The sequence below is a fragment of the Phocoena phocoena genome, chromosome 7 (genome assembly GCF_963924675.1).
Source record: "Phocoena phocoena chromosome 7, mPhoPho1.1, whole genome shotgun sequence".
Taxonomy (NCBI): Eukaryota; Metazoa; Chordata; class Mammalia; order Artiodactyla; family Phocoenidae; genus Phocoena; species Phocoena phocoena.
Genome location: NC_089225.1, coordinates 112,262,729 through 112,275,770, shown reverse-complemented (window position 1 = coordinate 112,275,770; position 13,042 = coordinate 112,262,729). Strand labels below are relative to the sequence as shown.

Sequence of the window (13,042 nt, the reverse complement as noted above, 5' to 3'; positions counted from 1 at the left end):
CGCTGCTTCCATGGCTCTCTTTCCAACTCCAGTAGGAGTTGAAAGCCAGAATCTTAATTTCCCCCCTGGTGACAAATAGGAAACGGATTAATTAGTCATGTGATGTGGCGCCCCTGGGATACGGAACTCAGACTGGTTTGGGGGTACTTTCTCAGGAGCTGAAAAGGAAGGAACAGAGTTACCATCTCTTGCTAGACTCATGAGCTGCCCGAGCTGCCCTGTGAAGCCAGAGAATAAAGTCCCTGACGCCCCACCTCACTTCAGGGAGACTGGCAGCTCAGTTTCCTGGTCGGCACAATGCAGTAATTCCACTTGCTACGGGTACCGTGTATTTACTCAAATAAATCCAAGAAGATACACATTCAGACATTGCTTCGGTTAGTAAAATGGCGCAGTATGCAAATAATTTGTGTTTCAAAAGCACAGCAACAGAACTTCCTTATCGGGAGACATCAGGTGTTTTGAGAAGCAAATTAAGTTGAAGCCCTCCTTGTATGTAAGGACCGCGGAAAGTGAAGAAGACCAAAAACCCTTCTTCAAGTGTAGGATATGCTTCTGTGGGAAATGAGAAACTGGTTTTAAGCCAGGTGTGGTGGGGAGGTGAGTCCAAGACATGCACCAGGAAACATGTTAGTAACGTTTGCTAATGAGGAGTTACAATTTTCGAGCCCTGGTTTCAAAGCTGCCTTTGGGAAAACCCGGAGCACACACACCCGTGCTACTAGCATTCCTGCCACTTTGAGGTCTACAGTCTGGGGCCTCTTTAGAGCGAGCATGCAGTCTGCATGTCTTCTGTAGGATTTTTTAAAGTTAAGCTGGGTTAATATCGTGAGTCCACACTTCCGTAAGCCGGTACCTTCATCTCTTTCAATCCCTGCATGTATTTGCCTTCTACATCCTGAATCTGGTCCTTCAACTCATTGAGCTCCTGGGGGAAATGGCAAAAAAAGGCAAATGACGTCAAAGGGAAAAATGGACAGAGACCACAAGGAAGGAGAGGCGATTCTCTGATTCTTTTCTAGTTCTGGGCGGTTTCCTTATTTGAGTAATCTTGGAGCAGCAATCTTCGTTTAACTTTTTTAAGTGTTAAAAGGAAAATAAGATGAATTTCAACACTACAAAGATGAAAATGTAGGTGTATCGCATATGGTATTTTCACACAATTTTATCAAAGGTATGTGGCTTCATACATTTTTATGCAGTTTTATAAAATGAGCTTCTGAAAACGGAACAGGTTAACTTACTCATACTTAACAGTTCATTCAAGCTCTCTGAGCTCTGCTCTGTGCTACATACAGTAAGATGCTGAAGACAGAAATCAGCAAAGCCTTGTCCCTGCCCTTACGGAGCCCAAGGACTCTACTCTCCCGTCTCGTTCACCACCACATTCCCAGGGGCTGGTGTCTGGCGTGAGCTGGAGTTGCAATAAATCCTTACTGAACGACTGATTCATGCTCACAACCCCAAGACCAGACGCAGATTATGACTGCAGCCAACTCCACTTCAAGGCGGCAAAGGATGACCAGAGGGCTGCAGGAGGCCGAGGGACCACACAGGGAGGGACATTTCAGGAACAGAAGTCAAAACATTGTTCTTATAAAGCACAAGAGTTGGAAGGCATCTGCAGGGGGACCTAGTCCCACCGGCCCTGATGCTTAAGCTCTTCTCTGGCCTCCCTGGCAAATGCCATCCATCTGTTCAGGTAGCACCCGTGGAAGCTGGTTCCCTTTCACCAGCCTTCATTACTAGAAAGCTCTTCCGTAAATGAAGCCAAATCTGACCCGGAAGAGCCTCCCTGCCCTTCGTGCTCTCTCCAGAGGACACGAGGTCTGGTGACTCAGCCTTCCCTCTGCACAGTGTCCTTTTCAGATGCAACGTCCCTAGTTACTTTAACAAGCAGAGGCCCATTTCTCTGTCACACACTCAGTGTTGAGGGTGTAACAGAGAACAGTGTCCACAGACCAGTGGGAGAAGGAAAAATCGCTAAAATACCACGAAGGGGTCTACTGAAGGCATATTACGCATATGACAAAGAGAAAGGAAGGGCACGCTGCAGGCAGAGGGCGGGGATGCGCGAAGGGCAGGGTGGTACTGTCGGGGGCAGCGAGTAATGTGTCCAGCACCTTCCAGTGCTGTGGGCGGAATGTCCACTCCTGCCCTGTGTACAGAGGTGGCTGAGCACCTCAGGGCAGCGTGGTGAGGGGTCTCGCCCAGGTGTGCCCGGGGAGCTGAGGGATCCCAGCGCAGGTGTGCTGGCCCTACCGGGGCGGGGAAGTCAGGGGCGGCTCCCTGCGGGAACCAGAACCGGGCCGGTCCCTACTGTTACTTGAACACCAAGCTTAATGGGATGGAGGGGAGACCAGACAGAGAAGAAAGAGCTGAAACTTCACAAATTAAACCCTACTTTACTTTAAGACTGATTTTCACAGAAGGTTTCTCTAGGTCACGCGTAAGTAGAGGGCCTTACCTTGATTTCCCTAATGGAGGCCTCAGTGTCAACGGAGATGGAGGTGTCCCCGCTGCCCCTTCGAGAGGAAGTCCCACCCAGGGAGGCCAGTGTGGCTGCAGACAGGCCAGGCAGCCCACGAGACCCCTGCAAAGCGGCGAGAGCAAATGGGATTTCAGCCCAAACCAAGATTACTTCTCAGTCTACTAGGATGGTACCTTTCCTTGAATTCAGGTTCCAAATTGCAATATCTTTGGTGGGTGTACGGTGAGCAAGAAAACGAGGTTCATCTCGAGGGGCCTCATGGATGCTCAGGGTTTGTCTGGAGTAACCGTAAGCTCCATGGCTGGGCCCATCGTGAACTCCTTCACCGTTCTGTAGGTTTAACAGGCACACTGGAAGTGACCACCCCCGCCCCGGGGACCCCAAAGGTTGTGTGTTGCCTGGTGAGCCACCCACTAGTCCTGTTCACTCCATGGTGGAATTCTTTATCAAAGATCAAGCAATACATTTTCTTGTTAGTTTCATCCATAAATTTCGGGACCCTCGTGGTTTATAGATGACACGACATAAAGCTCTACAGGAATTCCTTACCTTCTCCGTGAAGTCTTTTTCTGGTCTCTCTTCAACCTGGAGAGGAAAATGGATAAATATTAAATACTTAAAAGCATTAAATGGAGAATCTGGATTTAGGGGGTAAGATAATAATAAAATAAAGCATCAGCTTCCTTGGTGATTTTATTTTTTTATTTTTTGCATCACGTGGGCCTCTCACTGCTGTGGCCTCTCCCGTTGCGGAGCACAGGCTCCGGACGCTCAGGCTCAGTGGCCATGGCTCACGGGCCCGCTCCGCGGCACGTGGGATCTTCCCCCCTTTGTGATTTTAAACACTCCTTTACCGTGAGACTCTCGGATACGCCGGTGTCACAGCGGTGGCCCACGGGCAGCTCGGTGAGCCTGGTTGAATTTCACCGTGTGGTTTTTCAACTTTCACAACTTCCACAGGAAGATGATTTGTGAATGCACTGAACAGGAAGACTTGACCAGTTTCTACATGTGTGCAGGACACAGTGTGGGACAGGACAGGCACCAGCCCCGTTCACCCACCACAATTACTATGATCGGAATGTGAGAATATGACCAGCGTTCTGGGGGCCGGAAGATGCAACCACACAGTTTTAATTTTGACTATCACTAAACTTGGCCTCCAAAGCAAGAGAAAGCAGTGGAGCCACAACTGCAGCTTTCCCACTGCTTCTGAGTAACTGAGTCAACGTGAAAATTCTAGTGTAAACATTTTGAGACAGACACCCAGATGTGGGGAGCTGGCTGGGGGTGGGGGACGGTACAGGAGAATGTGCTGGGTGAAAAGGGGGACCCCAAGAATTTGGCTTTTCAAAATCTTTCCTGTTTGGACTGTCTCTGAATCCTCTCTTTTCCCTCCTGCAAACAGGGGTCTCTGCGGGACCCCCAGCAGCCTGTGGAGCCCCAAGACAGCACATCTGCTTCAACCCTATGGGAGACCCCTGCCCTGTGAGCGTCTGTTGGGGTCAACAGTCTGAGGCTGCACTGGTGCTGTTTCTTTCTTTGCTTAGCATCCAACGAAAGGCCAACTTTCTCTTCTTTTTTTTTTTCTTCTTCTTTTTTTTTTTGGCACATTGAGGGCTCCTTTCCGAAAGTCCATGGGAAAGGTCCCAGAGGGCGAGAGAACCCTGCACCAAGTTGCCTCCAGACTCTCCGGATTCTCCCATCATGCCTCCAACCCCACCTCCTGTAGCTCAGAGGTTCTTAAATTTGATGGCCAGGGAGTCAACTGCAGATGCCCGTGACGGGTGGGATCACACCTTTGATCCAGGAGACCTCGTGAGTGAGCTGGGACCCTGCAGTCACCCTTGACTGTTTACGCCACAGACCACCCGGACTGCAGGTGGACAAATCCTAACGGGTCTGGGTCCAAGGCCACCGCAGAGTGGCTCGTGAACAGGTCAACTGCCCACATCGCCGTCACGCACGGGGCATGTGGGTGCAGGCATTAAGCACAGGTCAGGATGCCGTAATGGCGGTGATTTCCTGTAAAGACGAGCACTTCCTGTCCTCTGCCCACCCTGGGCCCGTGCTGGGCTGGATGCCCACATCCTCACCATCCTGTCCCCCACCAAGAAGGCTCACTGACTGCCACCTTCTCTCCTTCACGCTCCTCAAACCTGCTTTCCAAGGGCAGGAAGCCTGAAGTAACCGCTAGAATAACACAGCAAAGCGTGAGAGCTAATCAGCCGACCAAGGGGATCAGATGGAATCGTACAAAATACTTGATTAATTCAAAAGAAGGCAACTTCGGAAACCAGCTCTGAGCTCAGGAGAGTCAAGCTCAAGGGTCTTCTGCTTGACAGATCCAATTTTGCCCCCGGGTCTGGCTCCCAAATCCACTGCATCTGTTCTCACGCACCCAGCTCACATGTGGGTCTTCAGCAAGAGCTTTCTACTCTCAGCTAACCAGTCTCCTTCTTGTCCTGAGGAGAGGGCGTGAAGGAGCTGCAGCCCCCAGGCCAGCGGGATGACCCGCGCTGGCCTCACTCCCAGCTTTTGCTAAATAAGCCCCTGGGCGGGTGGGGCTTTGGATTCTGGCGTTGCCTCCGCCCAGAGGACTCTCCTCTCCACTGGGCCACAGCCGGCTGGCCTCCAAGGACAGGAGATTTCCAGACACTCTTGGCCACGTGCATCCTCTTTCACACTCGATGTGGCAGTCATAGCCTGTTAGATAAAGACAGCTCACTCACTACCATGTCGCACACCGCCTGCCATTTGTTGGCACGTGCGTTTAGCGTGTGTAAACTTATATATTTATATTTTTTCAGATGTGCATGTCACACCCGCCTAACTAGATATTCTGGAACATCTGTAGATGGCCTACAACTGAGATGGTTCTATCTCATCCTCCCTGGCAGAGCTCCAGGGAGCCCCCCCCCCCGACCGATGTGCTGAGTCATGAGGATGATTTTAGCATTTCAAGTCTCCTCTCCACTTGGGAATACAAATATTCCTGAAAATTTCAAACAACGAAGGAAAAGTTACTGTCCAGCACCTGCCCTGCTGCAGAATCCATTCATTAGATCTCCTGGACACAAGGCCTTCATTCCCTAGAATAAGTTAGTTTGCAGAACAAATATTAATGAGATGAAAATAAAGAGGGTATTTTAACTGTTGGTGGAAAGGGGAGATTCAGTTGAACAGACCATCAAGCTACCGTGAGAAGCCTGCTGCTGTTCTGCTCTGCAGTTTAAATAGTGTCTTTCCTGACTGTTCCTCAGCAACAGGTAAATATCGCCTAGAGAAATGAAGCTCCAGAAATCCTATGTTCGCCCGTAAAGTGAGGACCCCACTTTCTTTTTTGTAGTATTTCTTGTGAGAAAGACGAGAACTATACACCAGACCCCAAAGCACTGGTTTCCTGGGGGCCTTTGGCATAGCTTCGTTCTGCATTGTTTCACCATAAACACACACACTGCTTTTGTAATTTGCAAAACACCAAACAAGGGAGAAAAAACCCTAAAACCATAGCTTTCTCTTTAGTTTAAAAGTAGTTTGCAAAAAGCCTTTGTTCTGAAATAGATAACAAACTCAGAATGTGAAAAGTCAGGACGTGTTTTTAAGTAGAGACCACGGAGGGAAAAATTAAGCTCTCAGTGAGAGTTATAGCCAATCTATGCTTGACTGCTGTTTCCAATCTGTATTTTAGTATCAGGGTGACTGACGTTTGTCTGTTTTCTGAATGACAAGGGACACGTGTATCTGCCGGCCTTCCTGCAACCTAAGAAGTGCGCGGAGCCCCATGGAAAGTGGTGCAGTTTTGGTTGGGGGAGGGACGGATTGGGAGTTTGGGATTAGCAGATGCAAACTATTATATATCGAATGGATAAACAACAAGGTCCTACTGTATAGCGCAGGGAACTGAACTATATTTAATATCCTGTGATAAACCATAATGGAAAAGAATATGAAAAAGAATATATGTATGTACAACAATCACTTTTCTGTAGAGCAGAAATTAACACCACATTGTAAATCAACTATATTTCAATAAAACAGAAGGAAGGAAGGAAAGGAAAGAAGGAAGGCAAGGCAAGAGGAAGGGAGGGATGGAGGGAGAAAAGCCGTGCAGCAGCATGGAGCCATTGCAGCCCCACCAGATGCCACTAGATGGCAGCCTGCGTCGAACGGAGTGGGACCGGCCCAGAGAGCCTCGGTCAGGCAGGGCACCCCTCACTGCCCCTAACAAAGGAACAGGTAAGTAACCCTGACGGTGAGTTTAATTTGACATAAAGCATAGTACTTTACCTCTGAAAATAATATACAAAGAAACAGAAGAGATGGAAGGCTTTTCAACACTGTCGTTTCTGCTGCATGATGTGACCCAGGGCATGCCGTGGACCACGCGTGTCCCAACACGCTGCAGCCCACGGCAGCACGGGACCCGGGACGAGCCACAGGACCTCGCGGACATCGCCTTCTTATCCGAGGAAGGGCGGCAGCACCACGGACCTTGCAGCCTGTTAGCCTTCTTACTCTCATTTACCGAGCAATACTAAACGCTTTAGGTCAGTGTGAAAACTTCATAGTAACAGCCTTATGAAACATGCAAACCAGTATTTTATAATGACAATGGAGTGTATAAAAAGGTACCTTTTAAAATCTACGGGAGGTAGTCACTTCCAAAGAAATTCTGTGAACTTTTAAATTATGGCAACTCTTCCTTTCAGAAACAAACGCTTAACGTAGCACGTGAAATATTTTGTTAATTCCAATCTTCTAAAATCGTGTCTAAATGAGCATACTATTTAGGCTCACTTAAACATAATGTCTGCTGAGGTTTCAACCACCTGGCTTGCCCACCTTCCTCGAGACAGAGTATGGAAGGTGGGCGTGGGAAGACCCTAGCAAGGGGGCCAGGGACAAAGGGACTCTTCCTCGTGGTGCCCCAAGCCCCAGATGGGAAATGGGATCATGGAAGCAGTGTCATCACGGGGTCCCTCAAGAAACCAACTGACAGTACTGAACGCTGCTCAGAAAACACCCATTTTAAGGGTAATTTTCCTTCAGATATAAACAGCAGTGGAGGCTACCATTAGAATGGAAATTTCTGGTTTAAATCCGATAATATTGACCTCATCCTGAATGACTGGTCCTTGAACTCTTGTATTTATAATTCAAGACCTGTTTTTCCACCTGGTTCCTGCTTCCACCTCTTCACACGACACAAAACATGAGTCATTACAGTCTTTTGTTTTTCTAACTCAGATGGGGCTGAGATTCCTGTTCACCACCAATGCTTCTCTGAAAACACACTGGCGCGTGAACCTGGGCGCCACGCAGGACACCCCTGACCGGTGCTTCCGTGACCCGGCAGGTTCGCTGGGTTCTGAGGCCTGGGTGACACAGCTGCGTCGGGCCCTCCAGGCGAGGCCCTCTGCCGGGCTGTTCTCCGGGCCTGGATTACCCAGACTCCCGAGTCCAGTTCCCTGGAAGCATCCTGCCTCTTTCCTTCGAGCCTGTGCTCTGAGTTCTACACCGTATTGCGCCCATTTGCTGAGGTCTGTGAGGGGAGCAGGTGTGTTCCTTCACCACTGCAGCCCTGTGTCTAGAACATTCGATAAACACTGGCTGAATGAATGGACCCCAACTTCCTCAACAGGAAGATTCTGGAGAAGAAAATAGGGCTCAGCTACAGAACGTGAAAAATGAGATGAGGTCCCATAGTGTATGCCCTTCTGAGATGGGGCGGGCACCCTCTCTGCTCCCCACGAGGCTGGAGGACCCAGGGGGTGGGGCACACTTCGTGTCTTTGGATGCTGAGGTACCTTTATTTTCTCAAAGTGGGGCAAGCTATCATTTTCCCTCATTCTGGTTACTTTTGTTCTTGGGCAATGCTCCACTTGCCCGTCCCCTGGGGCACCAGCCTACATCCCACACCCAGAGCCTCCCAGGGCTGCCCCTGCCCCAGCTCCTACTTCCTCCCGGAGACGCCCCTGCCCCCTGCCCTCACCCGTACCACCCCCTGGAACCATATTCCTGATGGATCACCAGGCGGGATCATTCTCCCCGAGCCATAGTGGACAACACTCACAGCCCTGGAAAACTTGCCCAGGAGAAGCAGGTTATCAACCCAAATCTTTTCTTGTTTTTGTTTTTCAAGCGTATCATTACTCGTCTTTCCAGGTGGAGTTCAGGAAGTCTACGTGCCTGGCCAGGTGGCCCCAGCCAGGAATGAGAGCTGTGACATCTTAACCTGGGTCTTGGAACTCCCCCTTCCTGCTCTGCGTCCTTCTGAGAAGCCAGGCGGGGAGGATCACTCACCCCACGGGCCTCTCCCTGGGCACCGCCTGTCCCTGCAGGCCTCCCTCCCAGGCAGGAGGACCAGGGGAGTCTGAGCACAAGTTTCCTGGCCTCTTTCCAATCAACAAGGCCAAATGCATCCACTTACACTGTTCGTCTCGCAAGCCCAAAATGCAAACTCCCAGCCCTTTCCAGTGGTGTGACTGTACAGGCTCAGAAAAGAGAAATGCGGCAGATTCCGTGGAAGAGGACTGCGGTTTGGAAGCACAGAGCAGAGGGCTCACTCAGCTCTGTCCTCCAGACTCTCTGCAGAGGCCAGGAATGCTGCCTGTGCTCTATCCTTCAGATGACCAGGAGTCACCATAACTGCGCGGAAGTGCCCTGCGTGGCACACAGGTGTCTCTGCCTCCTGAGGGCCACACCCAGAGGCGTCCTCAGCTCTGACGCCCCACACCCGCGTGAGGTGCCCGGATGCTGACCTCTGCTCACTAACCGTGCCAGCCTGAGCCAGCCGACCTTTGTCAATGAGCAGCTGAGTCAGGGGAGAAAGGAGACGGAACTGATGACCTGTGTGTAATGAACTGAAAAATCAGCCCAGTCAAGCCTCTGGGAGTCTTGCAAACCCAGGGCTCTCCAGGGACTAAGGGACGGTGGCGGAGGTCTTGCCAGGCTCCCCAGTTACCAAGAGACCCCCGTCTCTCGTCCTCAGGCCCCAGGGACACGGGCACGATGAACGCTCACCTCTCTTGTGTCCACTAAGCCCATTTTGTGGGAGTAAACTGTTGTCAGATTTAGGAAGCAGATGACAGGGGAATTCATATCTGGTTTCAGTCTCTTCCGTCCGGGGAACTAGACGTGTTGCTAGGCTGAGACTTCATTCTGACGCCCGAATAAACCCAAAGACGTCAGACCATCACGAGCGCACAGTTCCCTGCTTCGCCTGAGCTGCGCCAGGCAGGGAGCCCAGGAGGGGTCAGGCCTCAGCTTCTTCTGACGACCGTGAACTTTCGTGTTCCCCAAAGTGAGCGCCAGAGAGCGAGCATCATGCCTGAGAACGGGCGGCTCTCCGCGTCGGGTCTATCATGGGAAAACACCGATGACTTCCGTCGGAAACACGCAAGCAAGGGCTTGAAGGCGGAGGCAGGCAGGCAGGCCCGCGCAGACGGGGGCTGCTCACCTCGGCGCAGGGATCCCTCAGCTCACAAACGCTGCGCTTCAGTCCCGTCTGCCACGTGCAGGAGAAGCGACGCGCCAGGTTTTGAACACTGAACGTACGTGATATGGAACAGCTGGATATCTTACCGTCCCCGCTTGACCGGTCCTGGCTGGAGCAGTAAGCAGCGGACTTTGTGGGGTGTCCGCCATCCCACGTTTCCTGCGCCACCCCAGTGCGGTCAGGAAGCGGCTTCTCCTATTACCCTCATTGCTGGGGGGCGAGGGGGGCAGCTTTCAATTCCACAGGGAAACAGGCTCTCCTGCTCTAATACTCGCTTGCCTCATCTATCTTTTGTTTTCTCACCCTCGATGTGTAAACGGCGGAGAGAACATTTCTCTACTAGCAGGAGAGCATCCGGGCAAGCCCAGTGACGAATGGCTCTGGCCTTGGCCTTGGAGTCGGGGAAAGCAGGGCAGGCGTGGGGGGACTGAGGCCCCCGATTCAGCAATACGGGCTCAGTCTGCAAAAGGGATCCATTCCTTTGTTTGCGTCGCCAGGAGAAGCAGACGTCTGCATTTGGTGTGAAGCCTCCTGGCTTTAAAAGGCTGCATCTAATTTTAAAAACAAATCAGCAGCACCCCATGTGTGCACGTGTGCAAGTGGGTGACTCAGCCCCATGGCCTCTTCTCTGATGACCAGGAACACTTCCTGAATTTTAGACATCGATGCGTCTAACTGTGGTGTTGTGTAAGTGAGTTACAAACCACAGTCAAGCTCCAAGTTCAACCTCGCCCATCTTTGCCTTCTTCTGCCCAGGGTCTATGAGGAGGGGTCCTGGCCCTCGGTGTGGCAGCCCCCGTGGTGCAGGGCTGGCATGCACACCGCTCGGCACACGGCCCAGCCCCTGTCCACTGGACGTCCTTCCCTGGTCATTGTGTCAGCCCCCCATCCCAAATGTCCCCCAGGCAGATGTGCCCTGCCAATCCCTTATGGTCAAGAGAACAATACAGTTGCCTCATACAAAGCATCAGATGCGGTGAAACTGTCTAAAATTCCAAGGACCATGGGAAAAACACACAATAATGAGACTTAAATGATGGAGACTAGGTAGCAGGACCCCTTGCTTTCTGAAGCAGAACTTGGGTCATCTCAGGCCGGGTGACAAACAGGAGAGCAGCTCTGTCGTTTGTTTCACAGGCACTGAACAGAGGACCAACGGGACAGTGGGGGATGGAACAGAGCTAGGGATGCCGTGGCACTCGCAGGCCGATACTTTACCCTAGAAAACTGTTGGGCTCCAATAACAGATAATGTCCAAACGAAATGTTTAAAAGTGAACCCTTCAGGGGTTTCCCTGTGGTTGAGAGTCTGCCTGCCGATGCAGGGGACACGGGTTCGTGCCCCGGTCCGGGAAGACCCCACATGCCGCGGAGCGGCTGGGCCCGTGAGCCATGGCCGCTGAGCCTGCGCGTCTGGAGCCTGTGCTCCGCAATGGGAGAGGCCACAACAGTGAGAGGCCTGCGTACCGCAAAAAAACAAACAAACAAAAAAACTATAAAAGATTTCTTAGCGATATTAAAGAAAACCTAAGGGCTTCCCTGGTGGCGCAGTGGTTGAGAGTCCGCCTGCCGATGCAGGGGACATGGGTTCGTGCCCCGGTCCGGGAAGATCCCACATGCCGCGGAGCGGCTGGGCCCGTGAGCCATGGCCGCTGGGCCTGCGCGTCCGGAGCCTGTGCTCCGCAACGGGAGAGGCCACAACAGTGAGAGGCCCGCGTACCGAAAAAAAAAAAAAAAAAAAAAAAAAGTGAACCCTTCAATCTAAAAGAATGGTACAAATGAACTTACAAAACAGAAATTGAGTCACAGATGTAGAAAACAAACTTATGGTTACCAGGGAGGAAGTAGGGGGAGGGGTAGGAGGGGTAAATTGGGAGATTGGGACTGACATACACACACTATTATACATAAAATAGCTAACTAATAAGGACCTACTGTGTAGCACAGGGAACTCTTCTCAATACTCTGTAATGGCCTATATGGAAAAAGAATCTAAAAAAGAGTGGATACATGTATAACTGATTCACCTTGCTGTACATCTAAAACTAACACAACACTGTAAATCAACTATACCCCAATTAAAAAAAAATAAATCAACTGGGACAAATACAAAAAGAGCCTTCAAATTTTTAAATCACAAAAACAACACATCCAGGCACATGGCTCCATTTCTCCCGCACTGCGCAAAGTTCCCGTCTCCCAGTGAGACCCCCATCTCTTCAGCGCTGTCAGCAGCTTCCTAGATGGTCCTTTGCAAACTGAGCAGTGCAATTCTGAGCTCACTGAATAGTCATTTTCTAAATTTGGAAGCATCCTCCCCAATCCTGCTTTTGCTTAGACCTGAAATAAATCATGGAAAGCCTTCCTACTTTCTCCCGGTTCAGGCGTTTGGAGGTGGAGGGGTCTTCTTAACGGGACAGAGGAGTGAAGGGTCCAAGGTGGGGGGGAAGGGAGGAAGTGGACAGCAGCAAGGGCGAGAGGCCCACTCACCACTGGGCTGGCCCGCGCCGAGCTGCCTCTCGAGGAGCTGCGGGAGCTGGACTTGAAGTGGCCGCTGTGCTCCGAGGGCTGCCCACCCAGCTGGCCGCGGGACACGCAGATGGAAACAAAGGAACAGGTCAGCGAAGATGCAAAGAGGACGGAGGCCACGAGACAAAGGCTCCGGTTAGCTGTGAGGCCAGCCAGGCACAGCCCAGAAGGGAAGGAGAGGTTAGTGTGGCCGCTGGCCGGCCCTGGGAAAGGAGGTTGTGTCTTCCCAGCATTCGACACGTGGCCACTCAGAACACAAAACTTAATCACACTATCAAAAAACACAGAATTCTTGGTTAGTAGGAAGAAAGTAACACAGAGCATCTGTTCAGCTGGGGTGTGGAGGACACCTAGTTTCTGCGCAGAAAAGCCTCCACGATGTGGAAGAGACAGGTGTTGAGAACGTGAGCTGCCTGCCGGCGCAGAAACTGAAGACCGGGACAAGCGGGGTCGGCTTTGGCGCAACGCAAAACTTTGCCTCTCTACTATCTTTACAAGTGAATACAAAGTAAGATTTAGGGT

General features: G+C 51.2%; 1 protein-coding gene across 6 annotated transcripts in view; it reads right to left on the bottom strand.

Annotated features, from left to right (window-relative positions):
- LRRFIP1 (LRR binding FLII interacting protein 1) overlaps positions 1-13,042 on the bottom strand; it is a 143,400-nt gene that overhangs the window by 23,505 nt on the left and 106,853 nt on the right. For 4 of the 6 annotated variants that reach the window (XM_065881084.1, XM_065881086.1, XM_065881081.1 and 1 more), the window contains 2 exons: positions 3,041-3,076; positions 2,468-2,593 (listed from right to left, as the gene is read on the bottom strand). In XM_065881084.1, coding sequence (XP_065737156.1) covers positions 2,468-2,593; positions 3,041-3,076 — 162 coding nt within the window. Of the gene's footprint in view, positions 1-856; positions 929-2,467; positions 2,594-3,040; positions 3,077-13,042 lie in introns of all 6 variants that reach the window. The other 2 variants (XM_065881080.1, XM_065881085.1) reach the window with 2 other exon arrangements.